Here is a 17,431-nt window from a genome sequence, read left to right as displayed (position 1 = left end):
CCCCAGTCATGGCTCTAGCTCTATACCTTATGCTCATTTTAGAAAGAGAACACTATTTGATAAAAAGCATAGCTTCTTTGCATTAGGATATAACACAGGCTACTCTGAAAATCATGGCCTCTTTGCACTAGAATGATGTAACACACGCTATTTTTTTTTTCAGAGATGATTCTCCTGATTTATTTTTTTTAATTAATTTTTATTGGCGTATAGTTGATTTACAGTGTTGTGTTAGTTTCTGCTGCACAGCAAAGTGAATCAGTTATACATATACATATATCCACTCTCTTTTAGATTCTATTCCCATATAGGTCCTTACAGAGTACAGAGTAGAGTTCCCTGTGCTATACAGCAGGTCCTTATTAGTTATCTATTTCATATATAGTAGTGTGTATATGTCAATCCCAATCTCCGAATTTATCCCCCCCGCCTTTTCCGCCTTGGTAACCATAAGTTTGTTTTCTACATCTGTGACTCTTTCTGTTTTGTAAGTAGGTTAATTTGTACCATTTTCTTAGATTCCACACATAAGCAATGTCATATGATATTTGTCTTTCTTTGTCCGACTTACTTCACTCAGTATGACAATCTCTAGGTCCATCCAGTGGCTATTTTGAATACACAAAACTATCACACAGTCTGTTAAGATTTATATAAGACTGAATTTCTACTTTTCTGCAACTGTAAGTTCCCGGATGTAATTCCCAGGGCAGCAAAAAGGAAATGTTTGATTTATTCCTATTTTCTAGAAGTCTTAAGACTTTATTTCCTCCTTCTGGAAGTCACTAAGACTACCACCGCCTCTGATAGGTGAATTGTGAAACTGATCACATGCGGTTGTCAAACAGCATTCCTGAGACAAAGCAGAAGGACCCTCATTCTAAAGATGCAGAAAAATTCTAGATGCAGAAGAATTCTAAGTGTTATAAAGAGTATAACGGGCTATAGAGCAAGCTTCTTTGGAAAGGGACCTTAATACTTGCTGGGTTTATGGCCAATTCTATTTTATTGAGGCTGTGAACAAACATGGATTAAACTCTTCAATGCCAGTAACTCATGGTTATAGAGTTAAATGTTTCATCTTAAGCCGATATTCAGGTAAAACAATAGAGACTCACATTTAACCACTGAAATTAAAGAGGAGGGAATTACACACACCTTTGGGAACCCCTTAGGTCTAAAATAGTGTAGGTGCTAAAAAAAGTAAGAGCTCATGAAACAACCCCATTCATTGGGCACAGAATACGCCAGGATCGAACAGATAAAGTTTCATCTATCTTTTCATCTTATCCAGTATGAAGAATGGCTCGATGATCTACATAATAAGTAAAAATTTTAGGGTTTGCCCAGTGCCTTGGCAATGGGTAGGATATATATCCCTAAAGTATTATTTTATAATCAAGTATCTAAAGTTATCATTTTATTTGGTGACTATGACAGAAAGTAGGTTATATCAGTGACTATCATAGGCCCCCTTACCAAATTACAGTAAGAAATTAAACCAAAAACTGGTTCCCTGTCCCCACATCCTGGGTTATGATCATGTTTACCTTTGTGATTAAATAGATCTCTTGGTGAGCCAGCTACTAAAAGTCATATTAATTTTGTAAAAAAAGAAAACTACATATAGGTAGGTGTTAATAATGATTATTTGTAGGGATGTGAGAGGAATGTGGGAATGTGTGTAAGAAGTTTGAATAAAATCTCTCAAATATTTTCACTGTTTCATTTTATACCGACATTCGTTATTTACATTGTTCACGTGGTATATACTTCTTTTACAATTTAAAAAAATATAAAAGAGAAACACTGATAGGCGTTATTCTGTCTTGGTTTTTACTCCTTTGCAACTGTAGTTTTCTCATCACGATCATTATCTATTTTGGGGAAACATCTAAAGAGGAATTCACTAGCTGAATTTGAATGGATTCATCTAAATCTGTACCTTGGCGTGTGGAGACAGATCACCACCAGGAAAGTAAAACAATGTTAAATTACGACCACAATCTGGCACATAAAGGGAGCATTGAGTGGGAAATCGAGCCTGTGAGAAACAGAAACGGCAAGGACAAAGCTAACAGAAAATGATACGTCTAGTTTTACTGACTGAAATAATTCCCATGTGGTATTTAAAGAGGAGAGTCAGAAAATATCCTCTAAGAACTAAGAATAGTTTAAACTTTGGATTCGTTAAACCACAAGGAATATGAGTCTAAGCACAAAATAATCTAGGGTGGGGCAGGTTCTGGGGCTCAGTAAGCCCTTCTCTGCGCCGTAGATGGTGTGAGTCAGGTCTCAACTACATCATCCTACAGCCGATCGGCCCCTGGTCTCAATTTTCCACTGCCTATGTGGCCCTCAGCACATTACTTCTTTGAATCTATTTGACATTGCATACTTATCATTCTTTGTAAAGCAGTGATAAATCAACATTTGTTGCTAAAAGGTAAGAGATGAAATGAGAATATCGGCTAAGATTTATGAATTGTATCTCAAAACTTTTGTCCTCATTGGCTTTATCCTCACAAGGTTCTGAAATAACTGATTCAGTCCTAAGTGGCTAAATAAGGTAGTAGATTACATTTAAAACTCTGTGTATCAGGCTAATGAATGTCCTATCACAGTTGAATCCGTATCAGTCTGTATAGCTACATGGATGCAGACCTGTAAATTAACTGTGCATCTATGGATATGATGAGGCTGAATGCTTAAAGACAACACAAGGTTAGAAAGTTTCTTTGACTGCAAAACAAACAGAGCCACAGACACACACAAGCACACAGATCTACCCGTACAAGCTTCAACCAAATAGGGGCAGAAGGTTGGGAGGGTAAAATGAAAGTAGGGTTTGCCAAGTCCAGGCAGTAACACCTTCAGAGAAGGACAGTGTCCACTGCAAAACGTCAGGCAAAGCTGTTCAGCCACGATTTCTTTACTCCTCTGTGGTCTCAGCTTGAGACTGGGCTCTCTGCTTTTGCCAAGGGAGTTTTCACAACGTGCATCTGTTTGTCGAAGTAGCAGTCCTCCCAAACTGAGGCAACGGGCTTCTTCCAATGCTTTAAAATTTACTTAGTGATACTAGAACCCCACATCTGTTTTCTGTTTCTCTTTTCAATCTCCATCTTTACGTAAGTAATCTAAAGTCTTGAAGATCCTTAAGGACCTTAACCACATCTGGAGTGAAATACACTTTCTCTGATAACAGATCTAAAAAGCTTCCGAAGGAAAACTTAAGTGATTCCAATGGTGCTTACTGCTTTGTGGTAAACGCAGGTACGGTTCATAATTTTTTTTTGTTTTAGCTGTGCAAAAAAAGATGTATTTGCAATCAAACTCTTTATTCCCCATATCTTTGCAAATGAAGACTACATGGCTGTTCCTGGAGACAACATTTCTAGAAATGTTCATTGGTTCATTTGCCTGTCAGTCAAAACGAAAGCCTCTAATGGCTATCACATCAGACCCTGAAGATGTGATTCTATGCCAGTTCCATCAGTTACAGATCTGCCATGCTCCACTCAACTTTCAGAGCTAAAGGAACGGCATGGATACACACAATCTTTAACTGAAAACCCATCAGTATTCTTTTTCAACAGCATGGGCAAAAATGGGATGAAATATGGCAGCTTTATGAAAGAACAGATATCTTTAAGAGAACAAAAAACTAGGATGGAGGAATGACACTGAAATGTTCCATTATTTTAGAGTGGTACAAAAGCAGACTGGTTTTTTAGTTTGTTTTTTTTTGCAGTATGCGGGCCTCTCACTGCTGCGGCCTCTCCCATTGCGGAGCACAGGCTCCAGACGCGCAGGCTCAGCGGCCATGGCTCACGGGCCCAGCCGCTCCGCGGCATGTGGGATCTTTCCGGACCGGGGCACGAACCCGTGTCCCCTGCATCGGCAGGCGGACTCTCAACCACTGCGCCACCAGGGAAGCCCGAGCAGACTGGTTTTAAGCAAACCTTACAAAAGGACCCTTTAACATCCTCAGGGCCACTTTGATTCGAGAAAGGAAAAGGCATTTCACACTTCATTTCGCTCCCTGCTCGGTGAGCCTCTTCCCTGCCTACATCTCTTTGTCCTTGATCCTGATCTCTAGCTTTTGGTCCACTTATTTCTTCCGATGGCTTTCATTTGGGGAATGTCATTTAGTTCACTGGCTTTTTCACTGAGTCCCCTTTTTGAATAACTCTTGTTTACTTGCTAAGTCTCTTAACATTCTAGTTGCCTTATCTGGTGGAAAAATGAACAGTCAGGCATACCAAAATGTCTCCTTTGGAATTAACACAAAATCGTAAACAGTGTATGTTTAACTTACAGAAGTCATTACTTCAATTATGACGCAGGTGGGCAGGAGATATTTTCCTCATTTCACAGATGAAAAAGAGGCACATTCTCTTCAGGAACAGGGAACAGAAGCACTGTGCTAAGTGCTTTTCCTCAATTTTCATTCAGATAGTCAACAGCACTATGAAGAATCATTACTGCGCCACAAATCGGGATACTGAGATTTAAAGAATGCAAAGAATTCTCCCATAGTCTGATACTTTTCAAAGGGCACAAGTCTGACATCAAATCCCATGTTTTGTCATTATATAATTCTTTCTGGTACAGCACAGCATTTTGGGATTCAGAGTTCGGCAAGGTAGGAGAGACACACTTCTCCAAGTGGAACTCTGTAAACTATTCAATCTGAAGAGATTACAAGAAAGTGATTTGCCTTTTATTTTTTCTTTGCTCTCCCTGCTGTGAGATCCCTGAGACCAAACACCATAAGACGAAAAGATGCTGTATCTCTGCAGCATCTGCTCATCTTACTGGTTTATTCTACACAGTAACCAGAACTCATTTTCTTTGTGTTTAATCCTTCAAGAAAAGTCAAGAGAATAGTTTGGTTTAAGAGTCCCTTATCTATTGAATGACAAAATTGTTTTCCATCCCTATATCAATTTATTCTTCTAAAATAATCAGAGACTGGATATAATTTACTATGCTACTGATGTTATTACTATTTTGCAGTTAGCATTTATGTGGTTGAACTAAAACTGTGCACCTACTCTGGCCCATTATCTCTGGATTGAGAAAGGAAGAGTATGTAGTTTAAAAGAGTGAGGGTCTCATCATTTTGAGACCTGGGCAAAGGTCATTGTTCTGCCACCAACTCTTATGAGAGCTACAGATATGTCAATTTGTCTTTCTGGCTCTGGGTTTCACTTTTCAAATGAGGCAGCTGAATTCTATGATCCCCAATTCATAACATGTTATTATTTTATATAATCTACATGGAAAACTCTGAATTTTTAAGAAAAGTACCAAGCAGCTTGCCACGCTGGACACAGCAGAAGAACGCCATGGCAGAGACCTGAGTCCCTGAGTTAACAGAGACAGAAGGCAGGAGGGTGCAGTGGGGAAAGTGGGCCCACTCAGGTTGCAGGAGTGGAGAGAAAGGGGGTGAATCAGTGGGGTGGGTGTGGCTGCATAAGAGCCAGAGAAGGGAGGAGGGTGGAGTGAGGGAGGAGGGTGTCGTGGAAGGGGGAAGTGGTGTTTCTGGGTCACAGGGAAGGTGGCAGTTACGGGTTTGATAAGGGCCACACTGGGGTTGCCCCTGACTTCATCTCTAGACTGGGTAGCTTTTTCATTTTTAATTAATTAACTAATTAATTAATTTTTAAATTTATTTTGACTCATTTGCCAATCTGATAACAATATTTGTGCACCTTAGAAAAATTTTCTAGAGACAGGTGAAAAATGACAAATTTTTACTTCACCCCAAATCTTCCTATTAATAGATATTCTGGTCTCCCCTGCCCCCTCCCTATACACTTTTTTTTTTTTTTAATTTATTTTTGGCTGTGTTGGGTCTTCATTTCTGTGCGAGGGCTTTCTCTAGTTGTGGCAAGCAGGGGCCACTCTTCATTGCAGTGTGCGGGCCTCTCACTATCGCGGCCTCTCTTGCTGCAGAGCACAGGCTCCAGGTGCGCAGGCTCAGTAGTTGTGGCTCACGGACCCAGTTGCTCCGCAGCATGTGGGATCTTCCCAGACCAGGGCTTGAACCCGTGGTCCCTGCATTGGCAGGCAGATTCTCAACCACTGCACCACCAGGGAAGCCCTCCCTATACACTTTAAAGAAATTAAATGCCCTATTTTTTGTTATTTAGTTTTATTTAATTCAGAGAAACAAATGCCCATGGGAAAGCAATAGAGAACGTGCTGGTGAAGGCGGGCCGAGCCTCATGCTTCTCACCACTCGCTGGTGTGGCAAGGGAGAGGCAGTGTGGCACCGTGGCTACAAGCAACCACTCCGGGTTCAAATGCCAGGTCCCTACCAGATGCGTGACCCTGGCCAAGTTCGGTAACCACTAGGTATACCCGCACTGTCCACTGCAGCAGCCACTAGCCATATGTGGCTATTGAAATGTGGCTAGTGTGAATGAGGAACTGAATTTTTAATTTGAGTTCATCTTAATTAATTTTGGTTTAACTTTAAAAACTGGTACTGTAGCCAGTTAGTGGAAAACTTTAACTAGTTTTGAAACAACTTGGCTATGTGAATTTACACTTTCAAATGTAAATTTTATGAAATCTAAATACTGCACAAGTATTTGTGATAAATATTTAATATTCCAATTGGAATGTGTGATAAGTATAAATACATACTGGATTTTGAAAACTTGGGATAAAAACAAGAAGGTAAACTATCTCATTAAAAATTGTATATTGATTATATGCCAAAATGATAAGAGTTTGGAGCTTCCCTGGTGGCGCAGTGGTTGAGAGTCTGCCTGTCGATGCAGGGAACGCGGGTTCGTGCCCCGGTCCGGGAAGATCCCACATGCTGCGGAGCGGCTGGGTCCGTGAGCTGTGGCCGCTAGCCTGCGTGTCCTGAGCCTGTGCTCCACAGTGGGAGAAGCCACAGCAGTGAGAGGCCAGCATACCTCAAAAAAATAAAAAAATAAGAGTTTGGATATACTGGGTTAAATAAAATATATTATTAATTTCATCTTTTTTTTTTTTACTTCTTAAAATATGGCTCCTAGAAAATTTTAAATTATGTGGCTTGCTGTATTTCAGTTGGGCAGAGCTGCTCTATATGCTTTAATTTCTTCCTTAATGATGTGGGAATAAAAATAATTTCCTCCAGTAGTTGTTGTGGCAATAAGAAAAGATAACTGCAAAGTTCTTAGCAAAGTGCTTGACAAATAGCTGGACGTGCTCAATCGAGAGCCATTCTTCTGTGGACGTGATTTCCATCCTCACTTCCTCTGACTCACGAAACAGAATTTGGAGATATTCTGTGGGATATTCAGTCTGTTCTCATAAAGTGCACGAGAGCCAAGAAGGCCACTGACAGCACAGGGACCAATGGATGGCAGGAATGCTGATAATTTACCAAATGAACCCATATTTTGTTTTCACCTCACAGATTCCTACTTTTATAACTTTCACGACCTGTAAGATATGGCTTACATTCATTCATTCATTCATCAAACATTTTACTGAGTACCAATTTGTTGAAGAACCTAGATTCCATAGTTTTGCATTCTTAGGTTTCTTAATGGTTATAGACCTGTAATAAAAAAAAAAATCTGCTCACATCAGGAAACACTGAAATAGCTTTAAAATGATAAGATGCAGTCTATTCTTCATCACTAAGTTAATAACTTCAACTGTCCTTACTGAACTTAAAATGTATTATCTTTTTTCTTCTCTCTCTCACCTGATTTTCTATTTTATTGTGGAAGTTTTAAATTCTAAACATTTCTTTTTAAGATTTTGTATGTTTTTTCTTTGTTCCTTATTTCTAACTTTGGCATAATTTGGACACCTGGAAAGATGAAGTATTCTTTTATAAATGATCAAGGGAAAACAAAAAGAAACTAAAAGTTAAATTTTAGAAAAGTGGCAACTGATGGACAACATAGAAGAGAATCTCTAATAAACGTAGGTGTTCTTTGAAGAATCTATTCAGTAAGTATTACAGTGCTCGTGTAAATACGCTCACCTTGAATTTCCATTTCTCCACATTCTATGAAGCACAAATTAAGTTTCCTTTTAGCAGTTCAATTCTTTTTCCTAAAATAACTCTTTAAAGTATATTAAATTTGTGAACCTCTCTTAGTTTCTGAAGCAATCATAATAGCTAAAACTTACTGAGGTCTTTCTAAGTTCCAGGTACATAATAGATCCTTTATTTGTATTCACTAATTGAACTTTAAAATAACTCCATGAAATATCTCAGTAGACAGATAACAGCCCTCCAAAGTCGTCCATATCCTAAGCCCCAGAACCTGTGAATATGTTATTTACATGGCAAGGGGGAAGTAAGCTGCCGATGGAACTAAGGTGGCCAATCATTGAACCTAGAAAAGGGGAGAGTATCCTGGATTTTCCAAGTGGGACCAGTGTCATCCACAAGGGTCCTCTGTAAGTGAAACAGGGAGGTAGGAGAGTCAGGGGTCAGAGTCAGAGAGATGTTTGATGACACTATACTGCTGACTTTGAAGATGGAATAGGTACATGAACCAAAGGTTCTTAACCCGTGGCAACAAAATAAAACTTAGGACTGGCACATGGCACTCCTCCCTCTACTCACTCTCCAGGTTTCAGCTCCCTTGTCACTTCCTTAGAGGGAGCCTTCCTTGCTTGTGTGTATGAGGTTGGATGCTCAAAGGGTATAGTCTTAAGGTAGAATGTAACTCTCATTTGAAACACTTATCACGATTACAATTTTACATTTGTTTGAGTCCTTTCTGTCTCTGCCATCAAACTGTAAGCTCCGTGAAAGCAGGTCAGTGGCTGGCCTTTGCCATCTGTGCCTGTCAAAGGTAAGGGGTAGTTGTCCCTCTGTTGTCTACTGAATTTCTGATGTTTAGCTAATTAACAATCCAAATTCGTTTGACACATGTTCAATTTGTTGGACATGGTCTTAGAGAATAAAATGTATTCCAGCAGAACAAAGCAGATTATGGGAAATGAATTTCAAAACTCCTAGACTTTAGCCCCTGAGTAAATCAGCTCCATGAGAAGAAAATATGAGAGAACAAAAGAACTATCCAGAAGAAATTTGTTGAAGCATGACAAAAATACTCTATTTGTATTTGGTTTGCCAAAAGATGCCTTTTTATCCTCAACTGTATTACTCAGTTTGCACAAGATTTCACTGTATTGAAACCTGGAACTTGGGGATAAGTTTTAAATCTACTCTTCTAGAAGGCAAAGACACAAACAAAAACAAAACAAGCATAACCAGGGTTTTTCTATATTTGATTATTTTAAAAAGTTAAGGGACTTTTTGTTACCACTTATTTGTTGAGTCGTGACTTTTTCTAGCCATAGAACTGTGTGTTTCTACTTGTAATAAACTGTTTCTTAATCTTCACATTATGGTCTCCCCTCAAACAGTTATACCTACTAAAAGCATAATCTTCTACATGTTCTTATAATATATATTTTTAACAATAATATAAATATCTATTTATATCTATCTATAGTTGAATTTGCTAATTGTTTTTGGTATAAGTTTCTACTCCCATATACCTGATTTTCTGCTTTTCTTTATCACTGTGGTGGTTTTCAATTTTAAACATTTTAGATTTTGAATATTTTGTCTTTGTTCCTTATCATTTCTAAATATGTGTTATTTGGAGAACTAGAAAGTTGCCAGATTATTTGGACAAGATGATACCAGATGTAATTTGAATCTAGTATGGCTTTGCCTCAAAGATTTGTGTTGCTAACTACGAAGCCTCAGTCACATTCAATTAATTCTTATACCCATGGAGAAGCCGTTCAATTCATTTATCCATTTTCTGTGGCTTTGAGATTCAGTGCAAATTCAGTGCCCAAGGAAAAATAACTGCCAACGACTCCCTGTGCTTTTAAGTTCCACGTTACACCCATCTATCTACGGCAAACCATTTCAAATCAGGCTCCATTTCACAAGCTTCCTTTCTCTGGGGAATCTTACATTAGTATATCCAAAATTCAAACTCACTAAAATGAAATAAGAACATTTTCTCAGGATTGAGAATGTTTGGAAGTTGTTTCCTCCACATGCATAAAGCAGAAACTGGGCAAAACATGTTAAAATCCCTTTGGTGATGATAAAGTTTTATTAAATTGGAATATTTATTGTAGAGTAAGAAGAGAGATTATTTTATTTCCTTTGAAGTAGCTCCCATAGTATATTTCTCTCTGGTCCTGATTTTATTCATAGGACATAAATGTAAACAAATGTGTCCCAAAGAGATGGCTCCGTTAGTTTCATAAATAATTGATGTCCTTCATTTAGCTTCCTTCCTCAGCTTAGGTTCTCAGAGAACTTGACCAGGAAGGAAGGACTATTCTGCCTATTCTACATGAGGGGACACAGATGTGGAGATTTACTGAAGATCAAAAAGCTAATCAAGTGCTTCCCTGGTGGCGCAGTGGTTGAGAGTCCGCCTGCCGACGCAGGGGACACGGGTTCGTGCCCCGGTCCGGGAGGATCCCACATGCCGCGGAGCGGCTGGGCCCGTGAGCCATGGCCGCTGAGCCTGCGCGTCCGGAGCCTGTGCTCCGCAAGGGGAGAGGCCACAACAATGAGAGGCCCACGTACCAAAAAAAAAAAAGCTAATCAAGTAGAAGCTTGACAGTTCACTCATGGGCCCTCTCTTCTGGCCACACTCACTATACCACCCTTTTGGGGTAGACATGGAGCAAATACAGTAAAACCCTAGTGGAAACTACCTCCCCACATCGCTGATGAGTCACCCAATGGATAATGAACTCTCACTGGGACAGTGACCTACAGTGCATCTCTGGTACTGTAAAGTTAGCTCCTTACCTGCAAGATTTTGTCCTTGTATAATGCTCACTAATTTACAAAGTGATTCCATAAAAATAAACATTCTGATGCTTCTAACAGACAGAATAGAGAGTAGTCCCCATTTCACAAACCCAGACAAATGAATCAGCATGTCTGGGTGATATGGGCTTTTAAGTGATGGCTTGAGACTCAGACACTGGGCCTTCTGACTCCAAATCTAAGATTCATCATTGAATCACGACCATTCTCAGACCCTCAGGTGAACAAAACGTGCCCAGGAAAAACCCAAGTTCCTTTACACCTAGTTAGGCAGAGACCAAGTACACTGCAGAAATCAAATAAGTTAAAAAAAAAAAAAAAGAGAAGTTTCCATTTTGGTTGAGCCCACAGCATTCACCAGAGTGGGGTTGGCAAACTTTTCCTGTAAAAGGCCAGATGGTAAATATTTTAGGTTTTGGGGCCATATATGGTCTCTGTTGCATAGTGGTCTTCTTTTTCTTCCTTTTTTGTTTTGTTTTACAAAACTTAAAAGTTGTGGAAACCATTCTGAGTTCACAGGGCATACAAAAACAGACTGTGGGCGGAACTGGACCCATATACCATAGTTCATCAGAGCCCTGGACCTGGCAACCACCAAAGGATGACTTGTAATGCAGATCTTCAGGCGTACCTGAAGTTCCCTGGCTTTGAAATGTTTATCCTATAAGTGCACATCCTTGACTCACAGAAGAGAGTTCACCTCCCCGACTCACCACAAGTTAGGCTATTTTTATTTTCCTCTGTCTTCAACCAAAATTAAAAGACAAAGCCATGTTTCGCATGCTATCTGCACTAGATCCCTGGCATTCACAAATGTAAATATCACGGTTTCTACTATTTCAGAGACACCCCCAAATGCTCATGGATTTTAAAAACATTTCACTTTTAAGATCCTAAAATTGTGCTTGGGAGTTGGGCATATAGTGAGAGAGACCAGCAGCCTGCCTAGCACTTGCTTCTTGTCCTCCTCCTATTTTATCTCTACCCTGTATCATATAAATCGATAAATGCTCTTGGGGTGGGGGGACAGGGAGGGGAAGAGGAAATAGGCCTTAAAATAGAAGCCAACTTCCAGGGTTGGTGATTGGTAAATTACATCAGAAATTATAGACATTCCTCAGAAAACAGCAGATCTCCATAAATTAAATTAGTGTCTGAGGCCTTCAACAAAATATGCTATAAAGGATGTAAGAAAAACTAATTCATGAAAAGGTTTCTGTTAATTCTCCCATCAGAGCAAAAATTTTTGAAGAGACAAACTAGAGCTTTGAAGGAATTTCCTCATTTTCTCCCAGTTAAATTTGGCTGCATTTTAATAGGCATTGTAATAGTCTCAGATGGTAGGATTCATGTGTCCCTTGCAAAGGCAAAGGGCCTACAATGATTTATTTTGATGTGTACCAAGTGTCTCCACTTTGGACTATGCAGCTAAACTATAATCAGTGCCAGCCCAAAGCTGATCTCTATATGAAGACTCAGGACCTGGACTCAGCAATGAGATTCTTTGATATAATGATGACTTGGGTACAAAAGCCTTTTGCAGAACATTCAAACCCTTGTATTTATTGTAGTAGCTGTCTTCATTCTTAACTTATTCCTGGACATTTCAATGAAGAGTTAGGAAGGCAGCTTTAACAGTTGAACTTTTCAAGTTGGTGTCAGTTGCTTAAAGATTTCAAATCATTGATGATACTGAACTTTTAGTCTATAAAAGCAATGGTGCTGGGCACCACTGGGGTATAAAGCCAACTTAGTTCCTGCCTACATGGGGTTTTCCACCTACCAGTGGGATAAAAAAAAATATGAATAATAAGGTAAATAAACAAGTTCAATGAAATAGCTAAAGATATGATTAACTACAAATGGATTGACACACTATAAGTATTATAGGAAATTAGAGGAGAGATCATGTATTCATTCATCAATCATTAATTGGTATTTATACAGTGCCAAGCGTTATATCTTCTCTGTAGACTCTTCTTTGGGACTCTGAGCTATATATCCAATTTCCTATTTGCAACCTCCATGTATAGACCTCACAGGCATTTCAAACTTAACATGTCTTACAGTGAACTTAGATTAGCTTGCCAAATCTTCCCCTGCAGCCTTCCCCTTCTGAATGGCAACTCAGTCCTCTGGTCGTGCAGGCCAAAAAACAAACAAACAAACAAAACAAAACCAAAATACCATACAGTCATCCCTCATTCCTCCCTTTCTCTCACTCTTTGTGTTCAATTTGTAAGCAAACTCTACTGGTCCTACTTTTAAAATATATCCGAATCAACCCACTTCTCACAACCTCAGCAACTACCATCCGCGTCTTTAGCTGGGATCATCGCAATAGCTTCCTGACTAATGGTCTCCCTGCTTCCACCCCGGACCCCTGGCAGCCATAGATCCTGTTACTGCCCTGCTCAAGGCTATCCAAATTAACAAACCTATAGTTAACACAGCACTTACTACCCACTAGGCACTGTTCTAAGCTCTTTACAAGTAGTAACTGAATTCTCACAATAGCCCTACACGGTAGGTCCTGTGACTCTCTGCGTTTCATCAGTGAAGAAATGCAGACGCACTTAGGACAAGTCAAGACCACACAGCTAGTGAAGGGCAGACACAGGACTCAAACCTCGACATTCTGGCTCCACAGCCCACGCTCCTAACTTCTGTGCCTGCTCCCTCCAACGGCGTCCCTTCTCACTCTCAGAAAAAGCCCACGTCTTCAGGATGGCCCGCCAAGCCTCACATGACCTGTCCCCTGTTCCCTCCACGACGTCCTTCTACTGCCTTCTCCTTGGCTCACTCAGCCACATTGGCCTCCTCACTGGTCCTCAAACACCCCAAGCTTCTTCCCGTATCAGGGACTTTCACCCTGGCTGGTCCTTCTGCCTGAGCCATTTCCGACTCAATCTTCACCTCCTTCAGGTCTTTCCCTCAAATGTCACTTTTTCAGTTAGGATGACCTCGATCCTTCTTATTGATAATCTTAATAACATATCTAGACATGATTCCAAGCACTGAACATTCTTACCTCATTGAACCCTCACAACAGCTCTGGGTTGAGGGAACTATTATCTCCACCTTATAGAGGAGGAAAAGAGCACAGAGTAGTTAAAAAGTATACAGAAGGTCACACAGCCGATAAGGGATGAATTCAGGTTTGCAACCTAGAGTCTCTGGCTCTAGAGCCTGTGTTCTTACACACACACCTACACACGACCAATATACAAAATTTGGTGACTAGTGGTTGATGGGAAAGTAAGAGAATAAAAAATCAGTTTGCTCAGAAGCTTGTAGCCAGAGTGAGAAGGCGATTAGCATATCAGGTTAAAGGAGGATGCAAGGTAGGGGGTTTAGATGATCAGTTTCCAGAGCGCCGTTTCTCAGAGCGTCATCCACCACGCTCCTCCATCGGAATCTCAGAATCTGAGATTCTCAGAAACACTCAGGGGGTGTTTGCTAACAGTGCAGATTCCTCAGCTCCACTCCAGACATTCTTATGTAGAGTCATTGGGGCCAGGAGCCCAAGGATTAGCATAAATAAGAACTCCTGGATGGACCTAGAGATTGTCATACGGAGTGAAGTAAGTCAGACAAAGACAAATGTCATGTGATATTGCTTATATGTGGAATCTAAAAAAAGGGTACAAATGAACTTCTCTACAAAACAGAAACAGAGTTACAGAATCTGTAGAAAACAAACTTATGGTTACCAGTGGGTAAGGGGGCGGGGAGGGATAAACTGGAAGATTGGGACTGACACTACTATATATAAAATAGATAACTAATAAGGACCTACTGTAGAGCACAGGGAACTCTACTCAATACTCTGTAATGTCCTATATGGGAAAATAATCTTAAAAAGAGTGCAAATAGGTATATGTATAACAGATTCACTTTGCTGTACACCTGAAACTAATACAACATTGTAAATCAACTATATTCCAATAAAAATTTAAAAACATAAAGAACTCCTAGGTGATTTTGAAACACATTCAAGGTTTCAAACCACCATCTTGGAAAATAGGAAATCGTTTCATTGACTTAAACTAGGACACTAAGCGTCACAACCCTAATATAGTAATTCCATAATGAGATCTTCAAAATATACAAGCACAGTAAAATTTTGCCACTTAGGGCGGGGATCTTGGATGGGCTTGTTCATTGGTGGATTCCAAGTACCTAGAACAGTGGTTGGCCGATAGTGCATCGGCAACAAATAGTTGTGGAGTGTGTGAAGCTTCAAGCGGCACAGAGGAAACTTTCAAGTTGCACAATAACTTTCTATGAGCGTATTTTACTCTGAGTGGTCCAACATTTCCATCAGACTTCTCATAAAAATTCACGCTTCTCAGTTTTATCATTATTTCCTTAGAGACATGAACAGAGTGAAAAAGTATATTGGCTTTTGGAATAATTGATCGAAGTGTGACCTGAGGCTCTGGCGTTTGGCAGCTGTGTGATATAAACAAGGTATTCCATCTTTCTGAACCTGTTTTCCTCATCAATAAATCCATCATCACCTCATTTAATGTCAGTAAAGGTATCCTATGAATTAAAAGGATCTTTGAAAAAAACAGGGCATTGTTATTAAGTGAATGTATTATTTTTTATTTCTCAATTACTTTGAAAAACAGTTTTAGGGGCAAATTTCTAGCTGCAAAATTTTATAGTCTAATTAGTAAAATTAGGAAAACTGACTGCTTTAATGACTGAGCTGGCATGAGTAATACACATAGCTATAGAATGTGTTACTGCTATTAAGAGTTAAACTTGGAGCACAAATGTGTCAAATCCTTTTAAATTTAATTTGTGAAAACTTATGGGAAAATGAGTATGAAAATATTCCCACTAAGTGTTTCCTCTTAGAGATCGTCATAGCCCAACAGTTGAAGAACAGTCTTGCCCTTTTGAAAACCAGATATTGATTTGTTGGAGAAATTGGCATAGAATGTTATAGCTTAGTATTCTGTCACTCAAAGGCATAGCCCAAGCCAAATGACTTTCACTTAAAAACTTTTAGTGTAACAGGTATTTATCATTCATTATTTACTGCATCCTTGATATCTGAACATTGAAATCTAAGAGAAAAAAGTCGATTGTGCTGAAACCACGCAGACTTCAACGCCTCCCCAATTTTGGAAACTTTAGCACACTACTTCCATCCCAACGTTGAATTTCAGTGACTAGGCAAATCTCTCCCTGAACCTAAAGTAAGGAGAGACTAACCTCTACTTTACTCTTGCTGATCAAACAGATACACAAAGAAGGAGTAACACTATTATAATTAAAGCACAGACAAAAATGTAATTTGACAAGTGGCAAGAAACAGCTTTCTAATTAAAACACCATGCATTCCACAAAATTCTCAAAAACTTCATTCTGATTTTATGTGTAAGTTAAGCATTTTGGAAAGGCATTTCCACAGCAGCATTGGAAATAAAGGCCTCAAATACTTTGAAGTTAGAGATCTAAGTACCAACATTTACACAACTCGATGGGTTACATGTGATATAAAAATATCTATCTGGGGCTCTACTTTCAAATTTGTTATAAAATAAAATCCACTTAATTAAACAAGACTTCAAAATTTTCTGTTTCTGCACAAAAGTTAATAACAGCATACAAAATGTTAGGCAGAAGACAGTTTCTCAGAGACCAATAAACTGCACATTTTCATGACAGATCTAAGAGAAAGAAAACCAGTTCTCTGAATAATACAGGAAACAATTTTGAAAGATTTTCCCCAAACAGGAAAGCACAGTAGTAAAGTCTAGGTCACACATTTCTTTATCTAAAGCTGAAAACCCAAACCTCGAATGGCAACCTCATTTCTATAATAACAGTTTCATCAACGGAGGCTGCTTTGCCACAGATACCATACCATTATGATGAGGGTTCTGGGTCTACTCATTTCATCGTCACTTTCCAGAGGCAAAATTTCATGGGATGGTTCCTCCTGGCGTCGTCTACAAATGTGTGGACAGCTCCTCTGGACCACAGAACGAAAAGCCTGAAGCAGAACAATGCTGGCAGTGCAGCCCATCGCTGCATCCTGGAGCCCACAAAATAACTTCTATGTTGATGCTATGTTTGAAAACAGTGGCTCCTTGTCCCTGAAAACAGCCTACATTGCAGCTGCAGCGAGCTCACTCTCCAATCACTTCCTTGAGCTCTGATCATCTGATCACTGCCAAATAGCTTGGATGCAGAGATGGGAAAGATTTGATCCACTGAAACTGAACACACTCAGGGTTATTAGAGCATTTCGCTCAGACAGCATTGCTCAGTTCATTTCAAGAGCATGTTTCCTGTTCATTACAGTGATTCTCTTCGATTCTGGTTTCAGAGGTCTGAATAAATATATCTTTCCCTCTCAGACACTTAAACAAATCACTCTTTTTCACATTAAACAACTGAAAAATTGACTTCACACTAACATCTTTTTTTAAGGTAAATGAGTGTCATACAAAGAGTGACATGATTGTTTTCAAATGTGAAAACTTCCAGAAGTAAACTTTATTAGACACCTTACTAAGTGACCGGGGTTTTACTTATCAGAGCTCAGAAGTTCCAGAAATGAAA

The 17,431-nt window shown here is 39.4% G+C and overlaps 1 protein-coding gene across 12 annotated transcripts in view; it reads right to left on the bottom strand.

The window, feature by feature from the left end:
• Positions 1-17,431, bottom strand: part of DOCK10 (dedicator of cytokinesis 10) — a 278,971-nt gene that overhangs the window by 193,130 nt on the left and 68,410 nt on the right. The window contains exon 1 of one of the 12 annotated variants that reach the window (XM_067740384.1): positions 16,731-16,968. The exons of 10 other annotated variants lie outside the window; for them this stretch is intronic. In XM_067740384.1, the coding sequence (XP_067596485.1) occupies positions 16,731-16,892 (162 nt within the window). In that variant the 5' untranslated portion in view covers positions 16,893-16,968. Of the gene's footprint in view, positions 1-16,730; positions 16,969-17,431 lie in introns of those variants that run through there. One more of the 12 variants, XM_067740387.1, reaches the window with a different exon arrangement.

The sequence above is a fragment of the Pseudorca crassidens genome, chromosome 6, assembly GCF_039906515.1.
Source record: "Pseudorca crassidens isolate mPseCra1 chromosome 6, mPseCra1.hap1, whole genome shotgun sequence".
Taxonomy (NCBI): domain Eukaryota; kingdom Metazoa; phylum Chordata; class Mammalia; order Artiodactyla; family Delphinidae; genus Pseudorca; species Pseudorca crassidens.
This window is presented reverse-complemented; position numbering and strand designations above follow the sequence as displayed.